The sequence below is a fragment of the Rhinatrema bivittatum genome, chromosome 4, assembly GCF_901001135.1.
Source record: "Rhinatrema bivittatum chromosome 4, aRhiBiv1.1, whole genome shotgun sequence".
Classification (NCBI taxonomy): Eukaryota; Metazoa; Chordata; class Amphibia; order Gymnophiona; family Rhinatrematidae; genus Rhinatrema; species Rhinatrema bivittatum.
In genome coordinates, this window is record NC_042618.1 from 221,232,622 (window position 1) to 221,248,350 (window position 15,729).

General features: G+C 45.6%; 1 protein-coding gene across 2 annotated transcripts in view; it reads left to right on the forward strand.

The window, feature by feature from the left end:
• The window catches only part of TCP11L2 (t-complex 11 like 2), a 153,522-nt gene that overhangs the window by 108,519 nt on the left and 29,274 nt on the right, over positions 1 to 15,729 (forward strand). For both annotated transcript variants that reach the window (XM_029599741.1, XM_029599740.1), the window contains exon 5: positions 910 to 1,130. In XM_029599741.1, coding sequence (XP_029455601.1) covers positions 910 to 1,130 — 221 coding nt within the window. The remainder of the gene's footprint in view (positions 1 to 909; positions 1,131 to 15,729) is intronic.

Sequence of the window (15,729 nt, forward strand, 5' to 3'; positions counted from 1 at the left end):
CTCCGCTCAATCTGTTTTTTTGTAATTACTCTGAAGAATTGCACAGATTTTTTTAGTCCTACACAGAGTTGTGTGTGGGCTCGGTTTTCTGTTCCAGTTTTTCCATTTCCTATTACTCGTTCAGGGGATGTTAGTTGGTTTTTGGTATTTGTTTTGATTTTTGGGCTTGCATTTTACTGACACTGCCGCTGCAGGTGGCAGTGTCAGTAAAACTTTCTCTGTCTCCATCTGCTGGAGGGGAGGCAAAACCCAGGAGTCTGGATTGATCTATGGATTGATCTATGGATTGATCTACAGGAACGAAAATTAGCAGGTAAGAACCAATTTTCCTTTCTTTTCCTTATACTATGAGTATATTTTTAATCATAACATTAAAATCCCTGGGGATTTTAATGTTATGATTAAAAATAAAAAATAACCTGTGGAAAAATGACTTTTCTACTGTATTATGTCACTTTTCTACAGATTTTTTTTTTGTTATGACATTTAAAATTCCCAGGGAAAATAAAATAAAAATTGAAAAGAAGGTCCCTAACCATGAGCAACTAGAATGCTAGGAAAAAGGTGGAATTAATGGTACATGGTAGCTGGGTGCTCGTATTGTTAACAAGTCTCTGTGCCTTGCATGTAATCCTTATTTATGGGTTTTTATAGATCTCTTTTCCATGCAAAGGTTAGAAGTGGGGAACACGATTAATCAAATATGTAAAGATAAAACACAAAAATACAAAACAATATTTACTTCAGACATAAAATCCTGATAAAATTGAGTGAACATGTGATATTGCATTTTAAATTATTTGTTAAAGAGTTGAGGCACACTACTTTTTTAGAGTGGGATTTTGTCTTGGTTTTATTTATTTATTTTTTTTACATTTTATTTATTTGTATTAATTTTTCTTGTTCTAGATTCTGCTTTCCTTTTTGACTCCTGGAGCAAATAGACTTCGAAATCAAATCTGTGAAGTTTTAGATATGGATTTAATAAGACAGCAGGCTGAGCACAATGCTGTAGACATACATGGACTAGCTAATTATGTTATTAACACTATGGGAAAGTTGTGTGCACCTGTACGAGATGAAAATGTAAAAAAGCTACAAACAACTGGAAGCATTGTGCAGTTATTAAGGTAAGTGCTTGCCTACTTTAAACCTCGTTTTACAAAGCAAGCTAGTGAATGAAATACGTATTAAATGTGTCTTACTTTATTTTGAGTGAAGGCATTAGAAACAGAATATGGATACAGCAACAGAGGAAAACTTGCAGCCAACCGACTAGATGGGGCTGCAAAAGGGGTGAAAATAAGGAGGAGGATGAATAGGTTCTAGAGGAAAAGAACTGATCTCTGAAAAACTTAGAATTAAATCATTAGTTTACTTTCTAGGTAGTTCTCGGATATTGTTTGGTTTACATTTGAACCTTATGGAACTTTGGATTTCCACTTCTTCATGGCTTGTGCTATTCCTTTGAGGTAGAGGGGAGTAAGAAGGCTATATTCAGTAACAAGAAAATGATATGCTAAGGATTTCCACTTTTGTTTGGATTTCAGTGCAACAAGATATTATGAAAGCTGAAAAATATGTTCTCAGAAGACTAGTGTGTTTTGGAATGGGATCATGATATCCTATAAGACAGTGTTTCTTAGCATTCAGACAGGTGGATCCAGAACCAGTGGGTTATGCATCTCTACCAGCAGATGGAGACAGAGCAAAGCTGACGTCACAGTATATATACCCCTGCACTGACAGCCTGCCAGTATTTTCTGTCTCTAGCAGATAGTGGACGTGCATCGCCCTACTGGGGATTGCATTGAAGTTTAATAGAAGAAAGAAGGATAGAAGTTCATTGCCTCGCTCTTCTGTGGTAATACCTTATGGTCCCTCACTTAGTCAAGATTTCCTGAGGTGATTTTGGTGGATTCTCCCTCACATGAGTGCCTTGGTCCAGTAGCTGGTTTTTCCAGCGTGGACTTAGCTGTAAGAAAAAAAAAAAAGCAACAGCTGAAAGGCAAGCAGGTACAGGAAGCCGAGCACAACAGTCAAGGTACATGCCCTCTCCCCGACAGCCAGATACAGACTCCATTCTCAGCTGGGACAGGCTGAGCTTAGGTAAAGAATTAAAAAAAAAAAAAGGAAGTGAAAGAGGGGGAGTTGATTTTAGGGATTCCTCTCCCCTCCTGTGTCTGTGCTCAGTGCGCCAGTCCAATGTCCATTCCTGCTTCTGGGGTATTTGGGAACTCTGGCAGCCTGGCGGGTTTAGCAGTCTTTTGGGCTAGGCCTAGGGTTGCCAACTTTTCCACAGACCACAACTGAACACTTGAGTACTCTTGGGGGGGGGGGGAGAGGAATCACAAGGAAGTGTGTTTGTTCCCCCCTCATTTGCAGTGATTTGCATACATTTTAGATCATCCACCTTGATCTCATGGTATCAGGCCTCATGGCTTGGCCCTCAGAAAGCCATAAATAAATTAAATTGCTATTACAAATTGGTAAACTTCCCAGACAAAAACAGGATGAACTGCCAGCACTCAAACAGTAACAACCTTACTCATAAAAAGGAAACACTACAAATATTATACCAGACCCTAAAACACACTTCCTATTATGGGGCGGATTTTCAGAGCCCTGCTCGCCTAAATCCGCCCAAAACCGGGCGGATTTAGGCGAGCAGGGCCCTGCGCGCCGGTGAGCCTATTTTACATAGGCCTACCGGCGCACGCAGAGCCCCGGGACTCGCGTAAGTCCCGGGGTTCTCCGAGGGGGGGCGTGTCGGGGGGCGGGCCCGGTCATCGCGGCGTTTAGGGGGCGTGTCGGCAGCGTTTTGGGGGCGGGTACGGGGCGTGGCTACGGCCCGGGGCGATCCGGGGGCGTGGCCGCGCCCTCCGTACCCGCCCCCAGGTCGCGTCCCGGCGCGCAACAGGCCTGCTGGCGCGCGGGGATTTACGTCTCCCTCCGGGAGGCGTAAATCCCCGGAGAAAGGTAAAGGGGGGGTGTAGACAGGGCCGGGCGGGTGGGTTAGGTAGAGGAAGGGAGGGGGAAGGTGAGGGGAGGGCGTTAGAGGATTCCCTCCAAGGCCGCTCCGATTTCGGAGCGGCCTTGGAGGGAACGGGGGTAGGCTGTGCGGCTCGGCGCGCGCCGGCTATACAGAATCCATAGCCTTGCGCGCGCCGATCCCGGATTTTAGCGGATACGCGCGGCTCCGCGCGTATCTACTAAAATCCAGCGTACTTTTGCTTGCGCCTGATGCGCCAGCAAAAGTACGCCAAATCGCGCGGTTTGAAAATCTACCCCTATGGAAAAAGAAGAAACCAAGCTGCAATAGATTGCTATACAGAAGCTGCATGCTAGCTACCTCACCTCAGTCACACATGCAGAGTCAGACACTTGCCAGAAACAGAATAAAGAGACCATAGTATAAGTAAAAACATATGACAAGAACTGAACTGGAAACACAACTCTACATACGGTGCAATAATGGAAAAACAGAAACATCACAATTTCTCATAAAATAACTAATACATCAAGAAATATAAAACATCAATTGTAATAGTAAAACCATATTAATAAATAGAGTAAATAATTCAAAACATCTGATGAACAGAACCTCTAATATTTAAAAGCTCATTTAAACTTAAAAACTTTATAAAATTTCCCAACCACCAATAAAATATTTAAAACAGCAAACTAATCAAATAACACCCAATAGTTAAGGATTTAAAAACCTCCAATTCTCTATTCCTGGGAACTTTTGATTTTCAATCATTCTGAGATTGTCATGGATTACTGGGGAGTGGAGGGAGACGAGGGAGATGCACAAACGTTCTTTTCTCATATACACACTCCCTCTCTCTCAATGGATGCACTGACACACAGGCTTGCTCTATCACAGTTTGTCACCCTAGCCCTCACAGGCTCCCTCTGTCCTTCTCTCAAACACATATCCTTACACAGGCTTCCTTTCTCTCACACACATACATGCACCCTCAGATAGGCTCCATCTCTTTCTGGCAAACACACACTCACACAGGCTCCTTCTCTCTTTTGCACTCTCATACACCCCTGCACAAAGGCTCTCTCTCTCACTCATACACCCCCCTTCACATGGGTTATTTTTCACACACAAACACACACCCTCACTCAGGCACAGAAGCTCTAAATCACACATCCACACTCCTGTCACTGTGCCTGTCATTCGTCGCTCACACACACACACACACACACACACACTCACAGGCCGCGTCAAGGTCATAAGCTGCTTACTGCTCCTCGGCTGTGGCCCATCAGCACCTTCCTTGTCTTCAGCCTTGAGCGGGCTTCACAGCCCACTGGGACTTCCTTCCATTTCGCGGCATTCTGCTCGTGGCCCACTGGGGCCTCCCTCGACTTCAGCTGCAAACGAGATGAGTTCCATTTGCGGCCCACTAGGGCCTCCTTCAGCCATGAACAGGATGGGTTCCGTTCGCAGCCCACTGGGGCCTCCCTCATCTTCAGCTGCAAACTTCTTTAGCTGCAAACGACTTCACCCTTTGTTCGATCGGAATTTACAGTACAACAGCCTGTAAAACTGGGCTGTCCGGTCCAAAACTGGGCAGTTGGTCACCCTAGCTAGGCCCTGCTCTCAGGCTCAGAATTTTGCCACGTGGTACGCTGTGATGGCATTCGCATGCTTTTCCACGGCTTGTAAGTCTGCTCTTTTCAGGATGTTGGTTCATGCTCAATGCCTGGTTGTGCATATAGCTGGGTGCCCAGTTGGGCGCATAGGATGCCTTCTGAAGCGCTTGGTAGTGCGCCTGAAGGCACCTAGTTGGACGCACAGTGGTGCGCTTCAGGGCGCCTAAGAGCTGGACGCACGAGAAATTGGGCATCCAGTTAATTGGATATATTGGGCGCCTAATTTTTGGACGCCTAATTTCTGGGTGTCCAGTCCTTTTCAAGCGATGAGTTCAGCCGGGCATGCACTCTTCTCAGTCAGTTTAGAGTGTGTGAATTATTATGGCACCAATAGCAAAGAAGCCTAAGTGCCTTGTCCTGTGTGCTGCTTGCCATATTTGGCCATTTTAGCCTGGCAATCCCAATAATTTGTGTCAGCACTGTTTGGAGGCCCAAGGGGACTTGTCTCCCTCTGATTTTCCTAAGCCTGGGCCTTCCCAGCTTGCTGCAGGAGTGGGAAAAGAGTTGCCAGAGATCTTACCTGGAATTAGGACTCCCCTAACTGGTTCCTCAGTGGGGGAGGGTAGCTCAGTGGGCGCACTACCAAAGCCACCTGGTTTTGACCTGGATCCATCTACCTTTTCTTGAGTAGCATTTTTTTCAAGGGCTGCTATCTTTTCTTCAGGCACAGTCATTGGCCCCAGTTAATAGCGATTCAAGAATGCAGTTTTCCGATCCCCACGCACCTGGTGTTGCAGGTAAGCATTGGAATAAGTCTAGGCCTGCCATGGGTCGCTCCAGTAGGGCCTGGATGGCACAGATGATGAAACCGATCCTTATTCCTTGAAGATGGGAAAATGTCCTTGAGGCTAGAGCTGTACATAGAGATGAGTTACCGGCTCTGATTTCCCAGACATTGAAGATGCTAGGAGTACTGGGGGATGATTCCGTGTCTGAGCCAAAGAAAGATAGCATTTTGCCTTCTTTGTGTAAAACCTTGTGTTTCTTTCCTATTATGGAGACTATTCAATAATTGATTGCTCTTGAATGGGGCACCCCGGAAGCTAATTTTAAAGGGGGATGAACCTTGGAAGGGTGTACCCCTTGGATCTGGCTGCGAGAGAGCAGTTGTGTTTTCTGAAAGTGGATGCGCCCGTGTGTGCTGTCACTAAGTGCACAACTATTACCATGGAAGGGGGAGTGGTATTGAAGGATGCTCAAGATAGAAGACTTGAGGCCATCCTTGAGCAAGCCTCTGAAGTGATGGCAATGAATTTGCAGATAGCTTTCTCTTGCACCCTGATGGCTATCTCTTGCTTACTTTTCTCTCAAGCAGTCAACAAATCTAGTGTGAGTTCCAGGGCAGTGATGGAACCAGCAGCCGCATTTCTGGCAGATGCGGGCTGCAACCTGGTCCGCACCTCGGCCAGAGGGATGACTTCAGTAATAGCGGAATTGGTCGACCGATAAAATTTCAAAATCTAGTTTTACTAAATTGCCCTTTAAAGGATCCCTCTTGTTTGGGAGTGAGCTGGATAAAATGGCCAAAAGTGAGGTGAAGACCAGATTCCTCAGTTGCCAGAGGACAAGAAGCAGATGCCATGCTCCTTTGGTATGAGAGTCGTGCGAGGGGTTTCAGACATTTTCTTCCCCATAGAGGAGCAGCTTCTCAGAGGACTCGGCCCTTGGGCAGGTCTTAGTCCTTTTGTCCCAGACAACCCAGAAGTGCAGGCTTAGGTGGTGGTACCCCCCCAAGCCGCTCAATGAAGGTGTGCAGACCCACCCCCGGGAACAGGAGATAGGGGGTCGCCTCTCTCTATTTTGTCGGAGGTGGGTCGAGATTATGTCATCAATGGGTGCTGGAGGTGATAAGAGATTGTTACGCTCTGGAGTTTCTCAGTGTTCCACGGGAACATACAAATGTCTGCAGAAGAGACAAGCAATGGAGTGTACATTATCAAGACTCCTCAGCCTGCGGGCTGCTGTTCCAGGGCCCAGGTCTAAAAAAAAATATGGTCTGATATTCCATTTACTTCATTGTGCCGAAGAAGGAAGCTTCCTATCTCCCCATCCTGTCAAGGGAGTCAACGGTCATTTGTGGGTGACTCGATTTTGCATGGAAACCTTATGCTCAGTGATAGTGGCAGTACAGTTGAGGGAATTTCTGGCGTCACTGGATTTGTCAGAAGCATACCTTCATATTCCCATCCAACTGGAGCATCAGCAATTTCTATGTTACGCTATGTTGGAGTGACACTATCAGTTCAGGGCACTACCTTTTGATCTGGCCACCATGCCCAGAACTTTTTCCAAAGTTATGGTGGTGGTTGCGGCAGTGTTAAAGGATGGAATTCTGGTTCACCCATACTTGGACAATTGGCTGATTTGCACCAAGAGCCTGGAAGAGAGCCTTCAGGTCTCACACAAGGTGATCTCCTTATTGCAGGAACTAGGCTGGGTGATGAACTTGGCCAAGAGCAAACTGCAGCCATTCCAAACGCTGGAGTACCTAGGTGTTCGCTTCAACACGAAGCAAGGCAGGGTGTTCCTGCTGGATAGCCACATTCAGAAGCTAATGATGCAGGTGCGATTATTGATAGAGTCAATGCGTCCTACTTGGTGGTCTTATCTACAGGTGCTTGGATTGATGTTTCATGGATGAGGGTGCATATGAATCCTCTTTGGCACACCCTGCTGGCTCGATGGAGTCTTCAGTCTAAAAAACTATTTGATTTGGCTTCACCTTCTGGTGAAAACTGGCATACAATTACAGTGGTGGTTGCAAGTGGACCATCTAAGAAAGTGGGTTTCCCCACGATTACCAGACTGGTTAGTACTCATGACAGATGCGAGCCTCCAGGGTTGGGGGACCACTGACAGGCATTGATGGCAGAAGGGTGCTGGAGTACAGAGGAATTTCTCTGGAGCATCAAACACCTGGAAACCTAGGCCATCCAGTTGGTATGCTTATGATTTGTTGTCCAATTGCAGGGTAGAGTGGTCCAGATATTGGACATTGCCACAACAGTGGCTTTCATTAATTGCTAGGGAGGAACCAAGAGCCAGCATGTGTTGCAGGAAATAGGCCAACTCATGGAATGGGCAGAAGTGCATCTTCAGGAGATTTCAGCTTCCCACATTGCATGAAAAGACAATACAAGAGCTGATTTTCTCAGCAGACAGGGTCTGGACCAAGGAGAATGGGAATTGTGGAACGAGTTGTTTCAGCTCATTGTGGACCACTGGGGTCTCCTGTATCTAGATCTTCTGGCGACATCTCACAATGCAAAGTTTTCTCTATTCTTCAATCGCAGGAGAGACCAAAAGTCCTTGGGCATCAATGCTGTCATACAGGAGTGGCCAGTGGGCAAGCTCCTATGTGCCTTTCCCCCATGTTGGGCAGAATCATTTGGAGGATTGAGAGTTACACAGGGATGGTGCTTCTGGTGGCACCAGATTGGCCCAGGATGCTGTGGTATGCAGATCTGCAAAGGCTCCTGGTGGACCCTCCTATCTGATTACCAGTTCTCAGGGATCTGCTGTGACAAGGCCTTGTTCTTCACAAAGAGGCCTGTGCGGCTGCCGGGAGATCGCAACTCGGCTGGCGGGCAAAGTGAAAGAGGTCCACACAGCCACCAGGTGATCCCATCCCACCTGGCAGCCAAAGTGAAAGCAGCTCTGCGGTTGCCAAAGGATCGCACCAGGCTCGGCAGCCGAAATGGAAGAGGCCCTTGTGATCTCATCCCAACTGGAGGAGAGGGAGCATTTGTGTGTGCAAGAGAGAGAGAGAGCGCAAGGAGGCAGTGTATGTGTGTGTGTGCTTGAGCCAGTGTGTGTGTGTCTGACAGGGAGCCAGCATGTGTTTGCTTGAGAGATAGGCAGCCAATATGTGTGTGTGTGTGCTTGAGAGATAGGGAACCTCTGTGTGTGTGTGTGCTTGAGAGAGAGGGAGCTTGTGTGTGTGTGCTTGAGAGAGAGGGAGCTAGTGTGTGTGTGTATGTGCGCTTGAGAGAGAGGGAGCCGTGTGTGTTCCTGAGAGAGCGCGAACCGTGTGTGAGTGCGCCTGAGAGAGCGCGAACCGTGTGTGAGTGCGCCTGAGAGAGAGTGAGCCGTGTGTGAGTGCGCCTGAGAGCGTGAACCGTGTGTGAGTGCGCCTGAGAGTGCAAACCGGGTGTGTGCGCGCCTGAGAGAGAGGGAGCCGTGTGTGTGTGTGTGTGCTCCTGAGAGAGAGGGAGCCGTGTGTGTGTGTGCCTGAGTGAGAGGGATCCAGCATGTATGTGTGTGCCTGAGAAAGAGGGAGGGAACCAGTGTGTGTCTGTGTTCCTGAGAGAGAGCCAGCGTGTATGTGTGTGTGTGTGTGTGTGTGTGTGTGTATACCTGAGAGCGAGGGATCCCATGTGTATGTGTGTGTCTAAAAGAGAAGTGTGAATGCCTAAGAGAAAGGGAGGGAGCCAGCATGTATATCTGTGAGTCTATGTGAGTTTTGAAAGTGTGTTTGTGTATGTCTGAGGATGAGAATGAACATTTGTGTGGAGAGAGGTGAAAGTTTGTGCACCTCCCTTCTCCTCCCACAAATCCATGACCATCTCAGGGCAGCCGGAAGTCAAAGGTTCCCAGGTATAGAGAGTGAGTGATTTTTTTATTCTTATTGATTTTAATTGGGTGGTGTTTGATCCGTATGATGTTATGAAATATTTGCTTGGTATTTGGAAAATGTAAAAAAAATGTATATCTATCTGTGTGTTAAATTATTGGATGTTATTCTTTTCATCAGTTGTTTTGAATTAATTCTTTTTATTAGTATGGTTTTACCATTATAATTAATTTCAAGATTTTATTGCTTGATATTTTCTAAGTAATAGTGATGTTTCTGCTTTTCCATTGGTGCACTTTGTATGTACTTGTTGCAATCTCCAGTTCAGTTTTTGTCTGCATGCTTCTCTTTATTCTGTATTATAGTGAGGATCTGTCTGGGTTCTTCATGTGAGTGAGGTGAGGTATTCTGCTGGCGTGTAGTTTCTGTGTAATGATCTATAGCAGCTTGGTTTGTTCTGTTTTCCTGATAAGTGGTATATTTGTATTTTAAGGCCTGGTGTAATATTTGCTTTTTCATAGGTAAGGTTGTTAACTGTTTGAGTGCTGGCAGTTAGTATTGTTTTGGAATGAGAGGTTTATTATATTGTAATTGTATTTCATTTAGATATTCTGCTTTTCACACTTTTTTCAGTGCTTCAAAGTGGATTACATTCAGGTACTGTAGGTATTTCCCTATCTCCAGAGGGCTTACAATCTAAATTTGACCCTGATGCCATGGAGGGTAAAGTGACTTGCCCAAGGTCACAAGGAGCGACAGCAGGACTCGAACCCTGGTCTCCTGGTTCATAGCCCACTGCTCTAACCACTCACTCCATTTTAGTTTGCTGTTGGATTCTGAAGACCAAGCCCACAACCAATATGCTTTACAATAGTCCTGATACTTATGTTCCAAGTGTCTTTTTTGGATTTTATGCAGGGTTTTCTTGTTGACACCACAGCAGTGCATGTAAATATAATATATATGTTGTTGTGATATTTTTACTTAAAAAAAAAATCTTTTTACTTCAAAAAATGTCCTTTTTCATGTAAAATCTTGTATTATAAATGCATAATTTTAAATTGTGTGTGGAGAGGGCCTGGGAACAAAGTAGTAAGATTTACTTAGTATGCCTAATACCCTTGCACTGCCCTGATTAGAAAAAGAATATAAATTAAATGTAAAAAAAAACCAAAACAGGTTGAGGAGGGGCCAGCATGGTAATTATTTGCACAGGGCAGCAAAAAAACTAGCACTGGCTCTGCGCAGTAGCACATAACCAGTGAGAAGAGGCCATGCGCAATAGTGAGCAGGATGGATGGGTTGAGCAACTGTGAAGGAAGGTATGGGGTGATTGGCAGGGAGGGGTGAGTGACTGGGAGGGAAGAGAAGGAGCCAGCATGAGTATGTGTATTCCTGAGAGAGAGGGAAGGATTTGGAGGGGAGCCGTGAGTGACTGAGAGGGAAGGGGGAATGAGAAAGTCGAAGAGGGGGAAGAAGAAGAAGAAGAGAGGGTAGAAGGGTTTTGTGGAAGAGGAGAAAATGTGTGTGTTTCCTGCTTCCCGCCATCTCTTCACCACTAATCCACAACAATCTGAGGGTGACTGAAAATCAAAAGTTCCCAGGTGTTACTTCAAAGTTTTCTGGCAGTGAGAGGTGTGTATGTGGCTGTTAATGAGGTGATACCAGAATTTGAATTTTCTTTTGTATGGTGAGTTGGTGTGGGCTGTCTCTTGGAGAACATAAGAACATAAGAAAATGCCATACTGGGTCAGACCAAGGGTCCATCAAGCCCAGCATCCTGTTTCCCACAGTGGCCAATCCAGGCCATAAGAACCTGGCAAGTACCCAAAACTAAGTCTATTCCATGTTACCATTGCTAATGGCAGTGGCTGTTCTCTAGGTGAACTTAATAGCAGGTAATGGACTTCTCCTCCAAGAACTTTTCCAATCCTTTTTTAAACACAGCTATACTAACTGCACTAACCACGTCCTCTGGCAACAAATTCCAGAGTTTAATTGTGCGTTGAGTAAAAAAGAATGCATTCCTTTTTGGGTACCTTAACTGGGGTGGCACGGAGGTGGGGGAGGCATCTCATCCTGTGCTATCCCTTACTCAGTCAACAGATTGCCCTGAGCTTTTCCTAACTGCTGGCATCAGTTTCCAATAAAGTAAAGCTCTGCTCCTTCTCTGGGCTGCCAACAGTTGAACTTCCTCCCACAGACTGACATCAGCATCATCAAAGGCTGGCTCAATGTTGCTCTTGTTAGCATGACAAAGGAGTCATTTTGAGCCTGGCATTTATTGATGTCAGGCTGGGCAGCTCAGAGAGTTGATCACATGGCAGCAGTAAATTTTCTGATGCAGCACCAATTTCACCAGTCACCCTACGCCCCTGGTCAAATCATAACCCATTGACTCAGCATTCTGTCTAGGTCACAGGCACCCATCAAAACTTGAATAGTTGATCTCTTCCTTGTTTCTCCCTCCCAGGGATAAATGCTGGCCTTCCCAAGACTATCTGGCTAATAACTGTTTATGAACTTCAGGAACTTGTCCAATACTCTTTTCAACCCCACTATCAGGCCGATACAGTACAGTGTGCTCCGACGGAGCGCACTGTTAGTCTGCTAAGGGGAGGAAAACGCGCGTCCAACCCGCGGCACCTAATAGCGCCCTCAACATGCAAATGCATGTTGATGGCCCTATTAGGTATGCGCGCGGGATACAGAAAGTAAAATGTGCAGCCAAGCTGCACATTTTACTTTCAGAAATTAGCGCCGACCCAAAGGTCGGCGCTAATTTCTTCCAGCACCGGGAAAGTGCACACTTTCTGCTTTTACTGCTTTTCTGTGCATCCTCCGACTTAATATCATGGCAATATTAAGTCGGAGGTCCCAAAGAGTAAAAAAAAAAAAAAATTTGAATTCGGCCCGCGGCTGTCGGGCGGAAAACCGGACGCTCAATTTTGCCGGCGTCCGGTTTCCGAGCCCGTAGCTGTCAGCGGGCTCGAGAACCTACGCCGGCAAAATTGAGTGTCGGCTGTCAAACCCGCTGACAGCCGCCACTCCTGTCAAAAAGGAGGCGCTAGGGACGCGATAGTGTCCCTAGCGCCTCCTTTTCCCCGTTTCTACCGCGCCGCCTAATTTGCATAGTGAATCGCGCGCAACGGCGAGGGGCCAGTGCGCACGCCGGGAGAGCAGGCGTTTGTCCGCTGTCCCGCGGACTTTACTGTATCGGCCCGTATGTTAGTTACCATGACCAGCAACAGATCCATAGCTTGATTGTGCGCTGAGTGAAAAAAATACTTTCTACAATTTTATTTTAAATCTGCTGGTTGCTATTTTCATGGAATGCCCCCTAGTCCTTTTTACCTATTCCACCCCATTTGTGGTTTTCTAGATTTCAATCATATCCCTTCCTAGTCATCTCTTTTCCAAGCTAAAGAGCCCTAATCTGTTTAGCTTTTCTCCATAAGGGAGCTTTTCTATTCCCTTTATCATTTTTTTCACCTTTCTCTGTATCTTTTCTATATCTGCTATATCTTTTTTTATTTTTTTATTTTTTGAGATTGGGTGAGCCGAACTGTATACAGTGCTCAAGATGCAGTCGCACCATGGATCTATACAAAGGCATTATGATGATCTCAGTTTTATTCTCTCTTCCTTTCCAAAAAGTACCTACCGGTAATTTTCTATTTGCCTTTTTGACCGCCAGCACACACTGAACCTAAGATTTCCAGGTATTTTCCAATATCCTTTTCCTAGGTGGTGATTCCCCAACATGGAACCCCATCATGTACCTGTAGTTGGGATTATTTTCCCTACGTGCATTACCTTGCACTTGTCCACATTAAATTGCATGTGCCATTTAGAAGTCCAGTCTCCTAATCTGACAAAATCCTTCTGAAATTCTTCACAGTCCTCTACTGTTTTAATAACTCTAAACAGTTTTGTGTCGTCTGCAAATTTGGTCACCACCCTCATCATCGTTCCTTTCTTCAAATCATTTATGAATATGCTAAATTGCAGAAGTCTTTATACAAACCCCTGGGCAATCCAGCTAGCAACAATAATTTGCACACTGTGTGTATGTGTGTGTGTATATATACATACACAAACACACACATGTATATGTATGCATAAAGGTCAATATTCAAAAGGATTTGTTTGACTAAGCTATTGTGACTTAACTGGACAAAACTGTGCATTTAAGATTTCTACCCACTGCCTGGCTAAGTTGTAGCTGGATAAGTCATTACCTGGCTAAAACGTAGCCGGATTAAAAAAGAAGCAATGCTGGGGCAATTAGAAGGCAGGGCTTAAACTTAGACAGGTAATGCTGCTGGCATTCAGTCTGGTTATGGTGGAGAGCAGTCCTAAGCTATCAGGGTAGGTATTTACTTCAATAACTTAGAATTTAACTTGTTATATTAAGTATAGAGCTAATTAAGCCAAAAAAAAGGAAAAAGCTTCAGTCAGCAGGCCCAACCACTTTTCACCTCCCCAAAAGAATTAAAAGCATATGGGGGCATAACACCCAGTCCCTCACTCCCCATCGAGTCTCCCCAAAAGAACTGAAAAAAATATCAAGGGCCAAAGTGATCGATGCCTCCCCCCTATATATGGGGGGCACTGCTAACTCCGCCCTCACACCCTACCTGGAACCCCTCCCCCCAGACCATGCGGGGAGCCTCTAGTGTCTTTGCTGTGCTCTCAGTGGCATCCTCCAGTGCTCTAAAAGTAAAGCTGGTAGTGTATATTACGAGCGTTACTGCCAGTCTTTACCATATTTAGTAAACTGGGGCCGTGGCTTACTGTTTGTGTTCCACCAGTGTTTCCCAACCTGTTCAAGTCCAAGGCACACCCCTTCAGTAACAAAAATGTTGTGTGCCGCACCGCGGAGCAGGCGGAGTGAACATGGAGGGGACTTTTCTGGCTAAAAAAAAGAGCTACGAAGCACTGGACACTCTATCAATCTTTCTTTCAAATTTAATTATGTGGAGAAAGAGAGACGGAGCGGAGACATAAATGGACACATCACAATAGAGCAGCATGCCGGTGATTTCTGAAATTAACTGGCATGTGTGAGCCAAGATAGGAGGCTCTGGTGACCTTCCCACCCCAATTTGCTCCACACTACGAGCTTTAAGCAGGTGTAGTTAGAGGAATCATAATATGCAGATAAATATTAGTTTTGCTCCCCCACTCATTACCCATACATTTCCTTTGCCATGCAGATCTTCCTGTTCCTTCCCTTCCTCACTGCCTGGAGACTTCTGCTCCTTTGATTCCTCACCATGGATGGACGACTCCTCTCTGTATTCCATGCCCTCAGTCCCTCGCCGTAAACAGACCTTCCCACTCCAGCAATGGTTTTTGGCTGGCCTAGACACTGTTGGAACTGTCCCCACTCCTTCCCCCACCCCAGAGTCAGAAAAGAGGTCTAAGGCATAGCCCCACAGTTTCAAGAAACAGCTCAGTGGTAGATTCTGCAGGACGAATTGGAAAAGATTACCATTTTTTACATTAAATTATAAAAATTTAGGTCCATGTTAAGTAAGCCAGCAAGTGAGAAAGTCATCTGGGTAAAGGAGCACAATGGTAGTAATGGGACAGGAGGGGAGATGATGCTGGATTAGGGAGCAGAATAATTTTTGGGTTTTTTTCCCTGCTCTGCTTTATTGCCTGGGCTTTTGCCTTCCCCTCCTGTTCTCTGCATACTGCCTGGGAGGGGTGGGGTTGGATTAAGGAGCAGAAGAGCTATTCTTTGCTCTTTCCTGTCCTCCATCTTCATCTCGTCCTCTCCTGTTCCCTGCACACTGCCTGAGATGGAAGGCGAGGGAGCAGGATGCAGAGGGTTGTTCTTGCTGAGTGAGATTCAGCACAACTGGGAGACAATAATTCTGTTGTCCCCCAGATTTTTATCCATCTAGGCCTAGTGTGCCTATTGGCAAATCTAGACGTGCCCCACTCTTGGACTCCGGTTCCTTCTGTGTGCAGGACAAAGCAGAAACATTGTATGTAATTGTATTTGCTTAAAGCTGGTAGTGTGGGGAAGCCGTCAGAACCTCCTACCCTGACACAAGGTTATCAGTTACTTTCAAAAATCACTTGAACACTGCTTCGTTATGACGGGTCTATATGTGTATCTCTGCTCCCTCTCTCCCTTTATTTTTATATTCGGAAGAAAGGTTAGTGAGGCTTACAGTAATTCCGTAATTCTTCTTTTGACCGTACGAGTCCTCCACATGATCACAATGCCTGCTCTGTGGAAGCTGATGTGCCACACAACATGTTTGTTAATGTGGGTGTGCCGTGAATTTGAAAAGTTTGTGAAGTACCGCTTTATGACATAAATACTAAAAAAATAAATAACTAAAAATAAAAGCATGTAGTTATATAATTCTGAACCACATTCCTAAACATCTTCATGTTAAGGAGACTTTACGGATAATGCAATTAATTTAGTTTATATGTGGCTGTGTACAGCATTCTGATTTTAG